Raw genomic sequence first — 14231 nt, forward strand, 5'->3', positions numbered from 1 at the left:
GAAACTATGGGGCGCTTTTACTTTTTACCCTATATAGTTTTGTTGTTATTGTTGTTGTTGTCGTTGTTGAGACGGAGTCTCGCTCTGTCGCCCAGGCTGGAGTACAGTGGCTGGATCTCGGCTCACTGCAACCTCCACCTCCTGGGTTCAAGTGATTCTCCCACCTCAGCCTCCCGAGTAGCTGGGACTACAGGCACATGCCACCACATCCAGCTAATTTTTGTATTTTTAGTAGAGACGGGGTTTCACCATGTTGGCCAGGCTGGTCTCGAAATCCAGGCCTCAAGAGATGCACTCGCCTCGGCCTCCCAAAGTGCTGAGATTAGAGGCATGAGCCACCACGCCCGGCCCTACTTTTTATCCTATGCACTTTAGTATTGTTTGAGTTTTTAACAACAGGAAGTATGCATTTATCGCTTCTATAATTTTATAAATGTAATGGGGGAAATTGAATGAAGGAAATACTATTTTATTGCACAATTAAACTGGACTTTTCTAATTTCTTTCTTTTGGTTCAGCTGCCTAACAAAGTATTTTTCTCTTCCTAGCTGTGGGTTTTGTTGTATTAATGAAAATGCCTCCCACGCTAAGCCTGGCCCTCAGCCTGCCAGCGTTTCCGCCTGGCTCACGATGTTCCACGCTGTTCCTCCAGGCGTCCCTGAGGGCCTCCATCCTCGCTCGGGACTGTGCGGCTGCGGCAGCTATTGTGTTCTTGGTGGACCGGTTCCTGTATGGGCTCGACGTCTCTGGAAAACTTCTGCAGGTCGCCAAAGGTCTCCACAAGTTGCAGCCAGCCACGCCAATTGCCCCGCAGGTGGTTATTCGCCAAGCCCGAATTTCCGTGAACTCAGGTATGCTCCCTCCTGCTGGCCGCCCCCGCGTCGTCAGTGTCTTCTGGTCTGCAGCTCTCCTTCCCTCCCGAGCTACTTGACCTCTGTGGGACACCCGGAGCACCCGGGCCCTGCGTGCCATCTTTCCGAGCCCGGGGCTCCCCTCCCCCGCCCCTGTGCCCTTCCACCCGTCTCTTTGCCAGCACAAAGGCCCTGGCATAAAGGGTTTCAGAGCCAAAAGCAGTAGAGAAAATTGTGAAAGGGTGTGGAAAATACTAATTGGAGCTTTTGTCTTCTAACAAATCTGTCCTGCTGCTTTCAAACAGGGGTATCTGAATTGCTATACTTCTGACCAAGAGTCTTTAAAAAGCAGATTAGAATTCTACTATTTTCTCTTCGCTCTCCTGTCTCCTTTCTGTAGGGCCACTTGACTAAGCTGACAATAGAGCTGACAAACCCACTGAAGTAATTTGAGGGTTTTTTTTCATCATTCAGAACACCGGTACAGTACCTGATTAGGTCTTAAAGTATCTTTTTTTTTTCCTGTCACTTTGAATGAAATGAAAAAGGAGGCTGACATTCTAACTTAAGATGTGGTGTGGAAGAGGGCTGGAGGGGAGGGGGGCCTGCTATGCATTACTGCAAAGTCCACTTCCATAGAATTCTTGAATTATTTAAATTGCTGATAGCCATTAGATTTAGAAACGTGTAGCCTGTTATTCCTGTTTCCAAGACTGAAAAAGTAAAGGATGAAAAGAGAAGGCAGAAACGGGACTGATTCATTTTCTGATTGGTTTTAGCTATTGCTATTATTTTAATAACGCTGGTCTTTAAGAGGTTAAAATCTCTTTACTTCATTTCCTTTGAAAAGGAACTGTACTAACTATGCTAAATAGGACAATTGCTGAATGCAGAGAGGGACAGAGACAAAAGGACATGGGAGAAATGGGCCAGTGGAGGTTACCTTTTCAAAAGCCCAAGTTCATTTACGCTCAAGTTCTTGCAACTGTGCATAAATCGTGCATGTCTTGTTATTTACTTATCTCAAGTAACTCAGGGACAGAGCTGAACTTAGGAAAAATTTCTTCTTTCAAATGTTCCTGATGTAATTTGTAATGTGCGGGATATGAAAGAAACCTAACAACTGTTGTTCCTTCTGATGGCGTCAGATGGCAATGATGTATGAGCAGGGCAGTCTCTGAGGGGAACAGAGTGGTGAAGGCTGGAGGGTACAGACAGAGTTCTAATATTGGGTCTCATCAAGAAGAGCTTGGAACAGGGTTAATGTAGCATATTTTGTGCCATACAGCATTGCTATAGCGTGACATGGAAATTGAGGTCAAACGGTAAACAGGGACGTTGACAGCTTTGCTTTTACATGTCCAAACTGGTCTTTCAGGTTTCCATTTTTGTTTTTGTTTTGTTTTTGAGACAGTCTCGCTCTGTTGCCCAAACTGGAGTGCAGTGGCCTGATCACAACCCACTGCAGCCTCGACTTCCGGGGCTCAGGTGAGGTTCCCCCCTCAGCCTTCTAAGTAGCTGAGACTATAGGCGTGCGCCACCACACCCAGCTAATTTTTGTATTTTTTGTAAAGACTGGGTTTTGCCATGTTGCCCAGGCTGGTGTCAAGCTCCTGACCTCAGGTGATCCACCCACCTCGGCCCCCCAAAATGCTGGGATTACAGGTGTAAGCTGCCATGCCTGACCCGGTTTCCTTTTTTTAAATTGGTTTTGGGAGGGTTTTTAAAATTATTTCTCTCAAGATTCTAACCAGGTGGTATAGCAGTTTTCTCCTGATAACGAGAAAGCTTTGGGATGATCATGATGAATAGGATGCTCCTCTGCTCACATTATCCTGTGTCTAACATAAAGGTCCTGGATCTTTTTCCCTAATGGTTGGGATTGTCTTTTCCTCAAAGACACTATTAGAAGTGCCACAGAAAGACAAATATAGCCTCAGAGTTAAGTCTTCTTGTGTAAATGTCTACCCCAAAACATCTGGAGCCTCCACCTACACTGGGTGTCTCAGAGAGAGAGAAGGACTGTGACTGAGAGCAGGGATGGCTTAGGGGTAACAGAAGAAGATTTGCTGAAAGGAGGCTTTCAGGCCCAGCACTTAGGAATCGTGGGGTGGAGAAGTGAAAGAGATTATATAATATTGTAAGAGGTAAGGAAGAAAAACAAAGGTAGTATAAGAGGACAGCAGTCTTGCTATTATCCTTCTGATCCAGCGCTTCCTGGTATCCACCACAGGATTCCATCCAGCCAAACACTCAATGTAGTGGGATGTCAGAAGCAAAAGAAGACCCACAAGGTCAGGCACCATGGCTCATGCCTGTAATCCCAGCACTTTGGGAGGCCGAAGCGGGCGGATCACCTGAGGTCAGGAGTTCGAGACCAGCCTGGCCAACATGATGAAACCCCGTCTCTACTGAAAACTACAAAAATTAGCCAGGCATGGTGGCAGGCGCCTGTAATCCCAGCTACTTAGGAGGCTGAGGCAGGAGAATCACTTGAACTCCGGAGGTGGAAGTTGCAGTGAGGTGAGATCACGCCATTGTACTCCAGCCTGGGGCACAAGATCGAGACTTCGTCTCAAAAAAAAAAAAAAAAAAAAAAAGAGAAGACTCACAAGGCCTGCTCACCTCACTCTTGCCTGAAATTAGGAGACAAAACCTTTCAAACCACAGTTACAGATAAAGGCTCAGATTTCCAATTCCATCAACATGGAGGACTGAGCAAGTGCAGAATCTTCTCCCATTACAAATACATAAATATGGTGAATTAAAGATTTGTAGATACCTGAAACATAAAAGGTATTTAAAATCACAGCAATAGACTACTGCTTACGACACATAGCCAAAGTAACTTACACTTGAGCAAAGTCCTCAAGGGAAGGGGCTGTCATTTTAATCCCTGGGCAGAGATGAGAGACAGTTGCCTTGTGCTCATGTGAGAAGTAAAATATTTGCATCAAGCTGGAATTCTTAAAGGTTTGCACAGGCTATAAAAGGAGACTGAACAATCCCACCAGCCTGCCCAGAGAAGTTACAAGGACACTTGCTCTCTGCCCAAGCTCTGGGATGGAGGGGAAAAAAACTCTCATCTAAAATAAAAGTCTCAACTCTGTGCTGAATTTGAGTGTGGAGTCTGAATTTACTCTGCCCGCAAAGCAGGAAACCTGCCATCAAATAATTAAGAAAAAAAATTGTTCAAGACTGAAATTTCTGGGCCCCAGGAGATCAAATGCAAAACTATACTCTAGAGAAGTATCCACACCCCAGGGCCATGGGAATCTCACAGGAAAATATTCTTGGCTAAAGAGGACCTTACATTAAAATTTATAAGCAACAGGCTGGGCAGTGGCTCACGCCTGTAATCCTAGCATTTTGAGAGGCCAAGGCGGGTGGATTACCTGAAGTCAGGAGTTCGAGACCAGCCTGGCTAACATGGCGAAACCCCATCTCTATTAAAAATACAAAAAAATTAGCCTGGTGTGGTGGCAGGCGCATGAAATCCCAGCTACTTGGGAGGCTGAGGCAGGAGAATTGCTTGAACCCAGAAAGCAGAGGTTGCAGTGAGCCAAGATCATGCCATTGCACTCCAGCCTGGGTGACAGAGTGAGACTCTGTCTCAAAAAAAAAAAAAAAGAAAGAAAACAAAAAAGAAAAAAAAGAGAAAGTAATAGTAATAGATGGGGAATTCCCCCACAGAACAGGCAGCGCATACAAGTTTGTTTTTATATAGACAGGATACAAGAATTCAACTACAAAACCATGGCTGAAGAGCACAGAACACCCTCCCGGTTGGTGAGATAAGCTTTTGGCATTTCACCTGCTAATAAGGGTGCCCAACTGCCAACCAGACTGCTTCAATGGGGTGAATGAGATAAAATAAATCCTTAGAAAAATGAAGTAAAAAACAAAGATACAAAAATGCAAGCTTAATGTATTTATTATCATCAGCTTCAAGAGTTATACAATTATTTTGGCAAATCATAATAAAAATTTCTAAATGCTCACTCTCAGTGTTTTACTTAATCTCCTCGATTCAGGCTAGCAACAAAAAGACACAAATAGTAGTGCTCCAGAGTAGTGCTTCCCAAACTTCAGTGTGCTCTGAATCCCCTAAAGATCTTATTAAAATGCAGATTCCAATTCAGTAGATCTCTGGTACGGCCTGAGATGCTGCTGTTCTGTGAACCTTGCTTGACTAGCAAGGGATCATCTAAAGATTCTAACCATGTGCCTGGCTGCCCACCTGGGACAAATGACCACTAACAACCTTAAAATCAAGGTACATTTTCTACCGCCAGTTTCTCAGATGTTAAGTGACCTACCAGAAATGTACGCCTCCAATACCATTAACAGTGGGGGAGAAAATTATGGAACTGGAAACTGTATTTAAAAAAAAATGTTGAAAATGAAGCACAGAGAGCTAAGCAGATGAAAATAGAGAAGTTTAAAAAACTCAAAGAGATTGAAAAAAACACAGAAGCATAGGAAGACTTCTAGCAGGACTAACTAGGCTCAGAATTGGAGGCAATTATGTCTTTACACTGAAGAAGTATATCTAGCCTTGGGCAAAAAAGTTTCAGGCCGGGCATGATGACTCACACCTGTAATCCCAGGACTTTAGGAAGCCAAGGCGGGAGGGATCTCATGAGCCTAGGAGTTCAAGACCAGCCTGGGCAACATAGGGTGATCTCATCTCTACAAAAAATAAACAAAATCAACCAAGTGTGGTGACATGTAGCTGTAGTCTCAGCTACTCCAGAGGCTACGGTGGGAGGATCTCTTGAGCCTAGGAGGTTGAGGCTGCAGTGAGCCATGATTACACCACTGCACTCCAGCCTGAGTGACAGAGCAAGACCCTGTCTCAAAAAAAAAAATCTTTTTAAATAAATTCAAGACCATACCTAGTGTGGTAAACTATAGAAAATCGTACAATAAGAAAGTCTTAAAGAAACAGACAGAAAAGACAGATTAATATAGGAAGTATATTTAGACTAACAAAAAGTATCTTATCAATAATAAGAGTCCAGAAAGCAAGAGAATCTCCAAAAAATTGAGAGGACATAGATTTTGACCTAGGATTTTATACCTAGCAAAATTGTCATTCAAAAGTGAGGATAAAATAGACATTTTCAGACCTGATTGACTAAAAATGAAGTATTCTCAAGACAGCTCTCTCATTCACACACACACTCACATACACACTAAAGGATGCATTTTTCTAAGGAGAAAATTGAACTTAGAATGAAGAAGTGGAGAGTAAAAAAAGATGATGACTAAAGGATGTGGTAAATACATTAGCCATATAAGATTAACATAAAAGGAAATTATATGGCAATATCACTTATATAATTAATAAGGTGCAAAAAATCTTAAAATATTACCAAATTGACCAACATTGTATTAAATTAATAATGCATTACAATCAAGGAAGGTTTATTCCAGATATATAAGGATAGTGGGTTTTATTTTTATTTTTATTTTTGGGGGGACACGATCTCACTCTGTTACCCAGGCTAGAGTACAGTGGTGCAATCATGGGTCACTGCACCCTCAACCTTCCAGGCCCAAGCAATCCTCCCACTTTAGCCTTCCAAGTAGCTGGGACTACAGGCACGTGCCACCATGCCCAGCTAACTTGTTTATTTTCTGTAGAGCCGAGGTCTCTCTACGTTGCCCAGGCTGGTCTTGAATTCCTGGGCTCAAGCGATCCTCCTGCCTCAGCTTCCCAAAATCCTGGGATTATAGGCATGAGTCACCGTGCCTGGCTGATAGTTAAATATTTTTAAATCTACTCATTTAGTGCACCACATGCACAGAATAAAGAAGCAAAAGTATGTGTTCACCTAAATAGATTTTTTAAAGTTAATAAAATTTTCAACCGAGTTAGGTTAAAAATGCAAACTAGGCATAGAAATGTAATCAGGTGACAGAAACCACACAGTAATTTGAACAGGAAAGTTCAATACAAAGAATTACTATTTCAGAGGATTAGAGTAATGAGGGCTTGGCTAGTGAAAAGTAAAGAGAACTCTAAAGAAGAACTCTAAAGCGTGCAGGATAGCAATTTTAAGGTATAGCCACTGTTCCCTGGACTCAGATAGAACACCTAAAAAAGAGCTCCTGGCCCTCATACCTACGCACACCATGGCTGAGATCAAGACCTTTTTGGAGAAGGCACAGACGTGGCTCACCGCATGGCAGAGAAGTCACCAAGGTTCCATGCTGGCTGAACTCACTGGAAACCCACCTTCTGAATGTTGGGGGGAAGCCGTCCATGGGGAGGTGTTGTATCTTAGAACTCACCACAAAGCTGCCTTTACAGAGTACCAGGGGAAACTGGTCACCAGAGGAGCCTAACTGACAGCACTCCACTGTAAAGTCAGCTGAGAGGACTGACTGCCGGGTTCGGCTGACCTCTGCACACTGAGGAGACAGATGCTACAGAAGTCACCTATGTTGCAGGAGTCAGGCACAGGGAAAGCTATGAAAGCCTGTGCTGTAGGAGTCAGGCATTTAGGAAGTGGTACCCGCAGTGGCCTGGCCAGAGGAGCACACCAAGTCAGGATGAGAAGCACCCTTCCCATGCAGCGTCCTTCCACACCCCACAATGACAAGGCTTACCATCTTGCCAGCTGACAAAGGAGAAATGTTTACCAGATCCGTCCCCATGATCACAAAGCAGGTATTGAAGGGTGGATTGGAACTGAAAGATGATAAGTTGGAGCTGAAAAATGAAAAGTTCCTCCCTGCATAGGAGGGAATTTTCTCAAACTGATAAAAGGAAGTAACTGAAAGCCTCCAGCAAAACCAATGATAAAAAATTATAAGAATTCCTTTTTAAGTCAGGTCAAGAAAAAAAGTACTCATTACTGCTTCTATTTGATACTTCCCTGGAAGTCCTCTCAAGGCAATAAGAAAATGAAAGGAAATAAAAGGTATAAAGGCTAGAAATGAATAAATAAAAACAGTGTGATTCGTAGACAATATGGCTGCACACATAGACTACTCCAAGAAATCCAGATTGTTAGAATTAAGAAATTCAGCAAGGTTGGTGAATACAAAGTCAATATTTTTTAAATGCCCATTCTTAGTTAGCAACAAAACCTAATTAGAAATATATCTTTTAAGAATAGAGATTGCTTTGATAACATTTATTCGTGTAGGTATTTCATTTGATATCTCTCTTTTTAAATATATTGGTATGAATAAATTTAATTAGACTGTAAGCCATGATTTCGATACTAATTTTCTTTTATTCTCTCTTTCTCTGTTTTTCTTTTTTTGGACAAATATATGTGGAAAGCCTGCTATGTGCCAACAATTGCATTAGGCCTTTAGGATATTTATAAAGATGATCAAGATATGGTTCATTATCTTCAAGTGGTTCAAGTTGGGGAGAAGATAGAACTATAAAAAAATTAAAAATAGCAAAACAATGAGGTTTAAAACAGAGAGGAAATTAGAAAGGGAGGGAGGGAAGAAAAGAGGAAGAAAGGCAGAAGGGAAAGCAGGAGGAAAGGAAGGATGAAAGGAAAGAGGTAGAGAGAAAGGGGGGGAGGACAGTAACTTTAAAAATTAGTAAGGGAAGGAGACAATATGAGAAACTCTAAAAACTGCAGATATAATAATATCTGCTATATGTTCCCTCCTCTGATGACAGAAAGAGAATGTGAGGAAAGAAAATTATATCCTGCATGGCTGAAAATTGTCCCCTACAAAAATATCATGTTGGACAACTAATCTGAAATAGTGGTATCTCTGGGAAGCAGTTTAGCACTGGTGAGTTTGGACTTTCGTGGCAGGCTGCCTTGGTTCATATCTTTTGGTAATGATACTTATCCTCTGTAAGGCCCATTTCTTTATTTGTGAAATGAAGACAATAGAGTGCTTAGATATAATTTAGAACAATGTCCGTCACATAGTAAACATGTAATAAATGGTAGCTCTTATTGTTATTATTATTACTATTAGTACCTTGAAGACAGGCGCTCTGTCTTGTTCATCATTCCATCTTCAGCTCTTAGCACAGTCCCTGGCACAATTCAAACATGTATTTGGATGAATGACAAATATCTATTGAATATTTGCCCTGTTCCAAACATTGTTAGAGGTACATGGGACAGGGCAGTGAACAAAACAGACAAAACCTCCTACTGTCTTAGAGTTCACACTCTAATGGGGAGACCCAGGCAATGAGGAAATAATTAAAATATACAATGTGTCTTATGGCAATAAATGACAAAGAAAAATAAAGCAGAGGTGAGAAACGGTGGCAGTATTTTGGTGATCATTTGCTTTGCAACAAGCCACTCCCCAAAGTTAGTGGTCTAAAACAATTTAATCACAGTTCATGTTCTGGCTACAACAATACACATCCCTCTCATCAGCAAAATACACTCACTCCTCCCTCAGAGCCTCGTACCATTAAGGGTTCAGGTTCAAAGCTTAAGATCTTATCCTCTGAAGTAGGTTTAGGGACAAACAAGTCTTCTCAGGTACTTCTTCTGGGGACATAGAGACTTGTGAACTAAAAGACAAGTTATCTACCTTCCAACACAACTGACATGCAATGGGGACACAGGAAAAGATAATTTCAACAGGCGCTTCTGTGCAAAAGCGGGGGAAATGAGAGTCACTCAGCAGTCACGGTTCATATTAATCTAAAATCTAGCCAGGCATATATCCCAAGTCTTCCTGATATGAGGACAAGATTATTTCTTGATTAGGGCTCACTTTTTCTCTTTGAGAATGGTTCGCCTCAGCTTTTGGATTTGTCCTCTGAATCATCCTTCCTTGTCTATAAAATACATATATATACTCATACATAGAGAGAGAGAGAGAGAGAGACTCTGTCACACAGGCTGGAGTGCAATGGTGTGATCTCAGCTCACTGCAACCTACAACTCCTGGGTTCAAGCAATTCTCCTGTCTCAGCCTCCCAAGTAGCTGAGACTACAGGTGCACGCCACCATGCCTGGCTACTTTTTGTATTTTTAATAGAGCCGGGGTTTCACCATATTGGTCAGGCTGGTCTTGAACTCCTGACCTCAGGTGATCCACCCACCTCAGTCTCCCAAATGCTGGGATTACAGGCATGAGCCACCGTGCCCGGCCCATAAAATATTTTTTATGAAAACATCTCAGCGTACTCCATGCCTATAGAAAGTTTGACTCCCAGATGTCTCTTTTCATTTTGAACTATCTCTGCCCTTCTTAAATTAAGCTGATATAATTCCTTTAAATACTTTCTAGCTTTTTAACATACTAAATTAGAAAAAAAAAAAAAGCCTACATTTATCTTTGAATGCTACTTTGGGCTACAAACCAAAGGGATACAGGACAGCACCCTTAAGATTCTTAGAAGCTCTTTCGCTTGGTCAGAGGGTCTGAGGTCTTAACAAAGTGTTTTACAGCCACACCCTTGGTTTGATCTTGACTGTAAGGTCACATTTTACTGCCAGTGCCCTGAATTTGAACTTTGTCTCAGGTTTTAATATTTTAAATTTATCTTCAGAATGTCTTGCTGTCTGGAAAGACTATTCTGGGCCATCTTTATTTTCCCTAAATCTTGCTCAAAAATAGAATACAGTAGTCCCCCCTTATTCATGGGGGATACGTTCCAAGACCCCAGCAGATGCCCAAGTCCGATTGCCATTAATCGAGACACATTGCTGTTTATGTCTTCTACCCACCGATTTAATGCCTTTTCCATCTTAACTAAGCACCTATCATGCACGGTAGCCATGCTTTCACAGTTTGAGATGTGACAGCAAAACTAGCACAAATCTCTTTTTCCTTCTTCACCATTTTTGGATAGAGGATGCATCCTTACCATAGACCTTAGCAACCTTGGCATATAAATTTTTTCCTTCCTTATTAAGTTGAGAATTTTCACCTTCTCACTTAAAGGAAGCACTTTACAGCTTCTCTTTGGCGTATCCAAATTGCCAGCATCACTACTGCTGTCCTTTGCGGCCATTGTTAAGTAAAATACGGGTGACTTGAACACAAGCACTGCATTACCTGACAGACAGTTGATCTGATAATGGAGAGGGCTGCTAAGTGACTAATGGGTGATCATCGTAGATAGCATGGATCCACTGGACAATGGGATAGTTCATGTCCCAGGCAGGATGAGATTTCATCACGCTACTCAGAACGGCACGCAATTTAAAACTTATAAATTGTTTATTCCTGGAATTTTCCGTTTAATATTTTTGGACTGTGGTTGACTGCTGGTAACTGAAACTGCAGAAAGGGAAACTGGGGACAGAGGGGACTACTGTAGTTTCTTCTTTAGGTTATCACTTTCTTCCTGTACTTTATCTTGGGTAACTAAAAGATACACACTTTGGCACTTTCAGTATCCTTCCTGGGTATCTCCTTAGCTATACACCGAGTCCACTGGTTACATTTTGCTACATTCCACATTACTCCTGGAGACCATGTTGCCAAACTTTACAACACCGTATAATGTCTGTTCCCTTTCTCAAACTTCCAGGAACAATTTCTTCACTGCCTTTTGTCTCTGCAACACCCTTCAAGTCACCAAAGTTTTTGTTATAGTAATACTCCACTTTTAAGTGCATGATTTTTCCATTGCTATGTTACAAGCCACTCCATGACTTAGTGGCTTAAAACAGTAATAATTCATTCAGTCTTATAATTTGTAGTTTGGGTGATTATTATAAGTACTGTCAGCTGGAAGCTGGGATAGCTAGAAGGTCTGGAAAGGTCTCATCCACACAGTAGGCATTTGGTACTGGCTGCCAGCTAAGAGCCAAGTGGAGGCCTCGGGGAGGGCCTCAGCTGTCCTCTGCATGGGCCTCTCCATGTGGCAGCCTCAGCTTCCTCAGAGCATTGGGCTAAGTTCCAAGAAGGGAAGGCAGAATTTAAAGATCCCTTAACGCCCAGACTTCTGCCACATTCCATTGGTCAAAACAGGTCACAGGGCCAGTTGTGTTCAAGGTGAAGGGAAATAAACTCTAGATTCCACTTTTTGATGGAAAAATGACCAGGTCATCATTGCAAACGAGCGTGAAGAATGGAATATATTGGTGTGGTCTTTTTTGGAAATACAACCTACCACAGCCAGAGTGTATGTCTAGGTATGTAATTTAAAATAAGATGGTCGGGGAGGCCTTCAGAGACAGTGACATTTGAGCAAAGACCTGAAGAAGAAGAGAGGAAGCCTTGAAGATATTTGGCATGAAAGCGTTACACACTGAAATAATTGTAAATACAAAAACTCTGATGTGGGAATGAGCCTGGTCTACTCAAGGGATGATAAGGAGGCCACTGTGACTGAAGTAGAGGGCCGAGAAGGAAGGAATAAGTAGTTAGAGGTGAGGTCAAAGAAGTCATGAAAGCCAGATCATGTAGGGCTTAGAGGCACCTAGAAAAAGGAATGTTTGGTTAAAAGGATAAACAATTGTGTTTCCGACAGGTGTCCATAGAATAGGCCCTTCCTATGTGGTAGTAACAAAAATAAGTAAAAACTTGAGAAAGAATCTCCTCACTCCCCACCCCCAAATTCCTTCCTGATAATTCCATAACTAGTTCCTGTCCATGGGCAACTCTATTCCACTTCCTGAAGTATAGCTTTCACAGGGAGGCGGCACAGCCTGTTACAAAAGTTTGCCTCTACTCCTCAAGCCCTGCTCTATATGAATGAATTATCACATACACATGAATCTAATTGCCATTTCAGATACTGTCCAACTTCCCACCTTACCAACTTAGGAAAACTTCATCTTTCTTTTCAGTTTTATAGATGATGTCGTTATTTATTTTAAATTATAAAATGGAATGCTTCCAAAGGAGGTTACAGTTCCTGCTGCAATATATCAATCTTAGAACCTGAACGACTTGTAATTGTTAAGTGCATGTTCAAAGCTAATTGTGTGGCATTTGGTTGCTGCTTTTCAGGAAAACTTTTAAAAGCAGAGTATATTCTGAGCAGTCTAATAAGCAACAATGGAGCAACGGGTGAGTACTTTCATATCTTCACAATGACCTTTACCTCAGCCCTGAACAGAGCACTCATTTAATAACAACTTAGTGACTTAATAGTTACTATACATTAGATGTTTCCAGAGCTATCTGGGGCTGGCTCTGCCAGTGATGAATGAAGAAGCTTTGATCAAGCAGCTTACGTCTCTGTGTCTCTGTTTTCTCTAAGTGAAAAAAAAAAAAACAACGACAAGGAACCTACTATTTGGCCTGCTTCCTTACAGAGTATGTTATCTAATGGACAGTCACTGTCAAGGCAGATAACTCAGTGGGCCTTAGAAAGGTTCAATAGCAGCTTTTAAACAAAACTGTGATTGGAAATAAAAGCCTCTAAGTTCAGAAGAGTCTGCTTCAGCTTTATCGATTGAAATGGTTCAGAAAATAGATTTGATTTTTGGTACATAAGAACTTTAATAAAAACTTGTTTCAAAATGGATTTTCTTTCAATATTTAATTATCCATGAAAGGAGGCAAGTCCTAATAGGTAACAAATAACTTAAGCCTTCAGATATCTTGTCTGAATTTCTGGGCATTTAAGTTAGCAAGTTTACCAATAAGTTGAGCACAGTTTCCATTGGACTTTTAAACTCAGCATGCTTGGATGTGAGGTCTCAAACTCCCTGAAACTTGTGGACATTTCTAGTGGGGAGACAGTTTGGAATCCAAATATTAACCACACACCCCTCACTTGTGGCCACCATCACTAAACTACAATATACACTCTTGCCATCATGTCGGCGCGTGCGCGCACACACACACACACGGATTCAAAGCTAGGAGAAAATAAATATTATCTGATGTGACAGAGAATAGTGAGGGGGTAGTAAAGAGTCTGCCTCTATTTTTGATGTTTGACCACTGACAGTTTTCAGGCCACAGCCTTTTTCACTTTTGCCTCACACTGGACAGGCCAATTAAAACAAACAAACAAACAACAAAAAGCCCTTTCATCCACACACCCAAACCCAGCTTACAGGAACCTTTACCCGGCCCCACACCCCAATCACAGTGAAACGCAAAGCCACTCACCACTCCCTGCCTGAGTCAAAGGAGCAGCTTGGGTGCCAGCCTGACTTACCCTAGAAAGTCTCATTATGTGAGCAATAAATCTTCTCATACCCTCTTGGTACACGTGTGGAGTCATCAGTTTTGATATCCAAACAAATTTTCCTCAGATGGGATCCACTCCACCCTCTGCAAAGCAACCATAAGACAGTGGGGGTAACAGTGTAGAAATAGTACTCTGTGGAGGCCTTTGAGGAAAAGCATTGAGGCTGAGACCTGAAGGAGAAGGATCTGGCCTGTTAAGAAGCCAGAGGAAAGAGAATCCCAAGCAGGGCTAGTGGTAAGTGCAGCTGCCATGAAGCAAGA

The 14231-nt window shown here is 42.0% G+C and overlaps 1 protein-coding gene across 18 annotated transcripts in view; it reads left to right on the plus strand.

Annotated features, from left to right (window-relative positions):
- Window positions 1-14231, plus strand: part of ALPK1 (alpha kinase 1) — a 218997-nt gene that overhangs the window by 119743 nt on the left and 85023 nt on the right. For all 18 annotated transcript variants that reach the window (XR_010126093.1, XR_010126094.1, XR_008502301.2 and 15 more), the window contains 2 exons: window positions 653-851; window positions 12777-12836. Coding sequence is in view for 11 of the 18 variants with exons in the window: in XM_063663983.1 (XP_063520053.1) it covers window positions 653-851; window positions 12777-12836 (259 nt within the window). In the remaining 7 variants the exon portion in view is untranslated. The remainder of the gene's footprint in view (window positions 1-652; window positions 852-12776; window positions 12837-14231) is intronic.

The sequence above is a fragment of the Pongo pygmaeus genome, chromosome 3, assembly GCF_028885625.2.
Source record: "Pongo pygmaeus isolate AG05252 chromosome 3, NHGRI_mPonPyg2-v2.0_pri, whole genome shotgun sequence".
NCBI classification, from domain to species: Eukaryota; Metazoa; Chordata; class Mammalia; order Primates; family Hominidae; genus Pongo; species Pongo pygmaeus.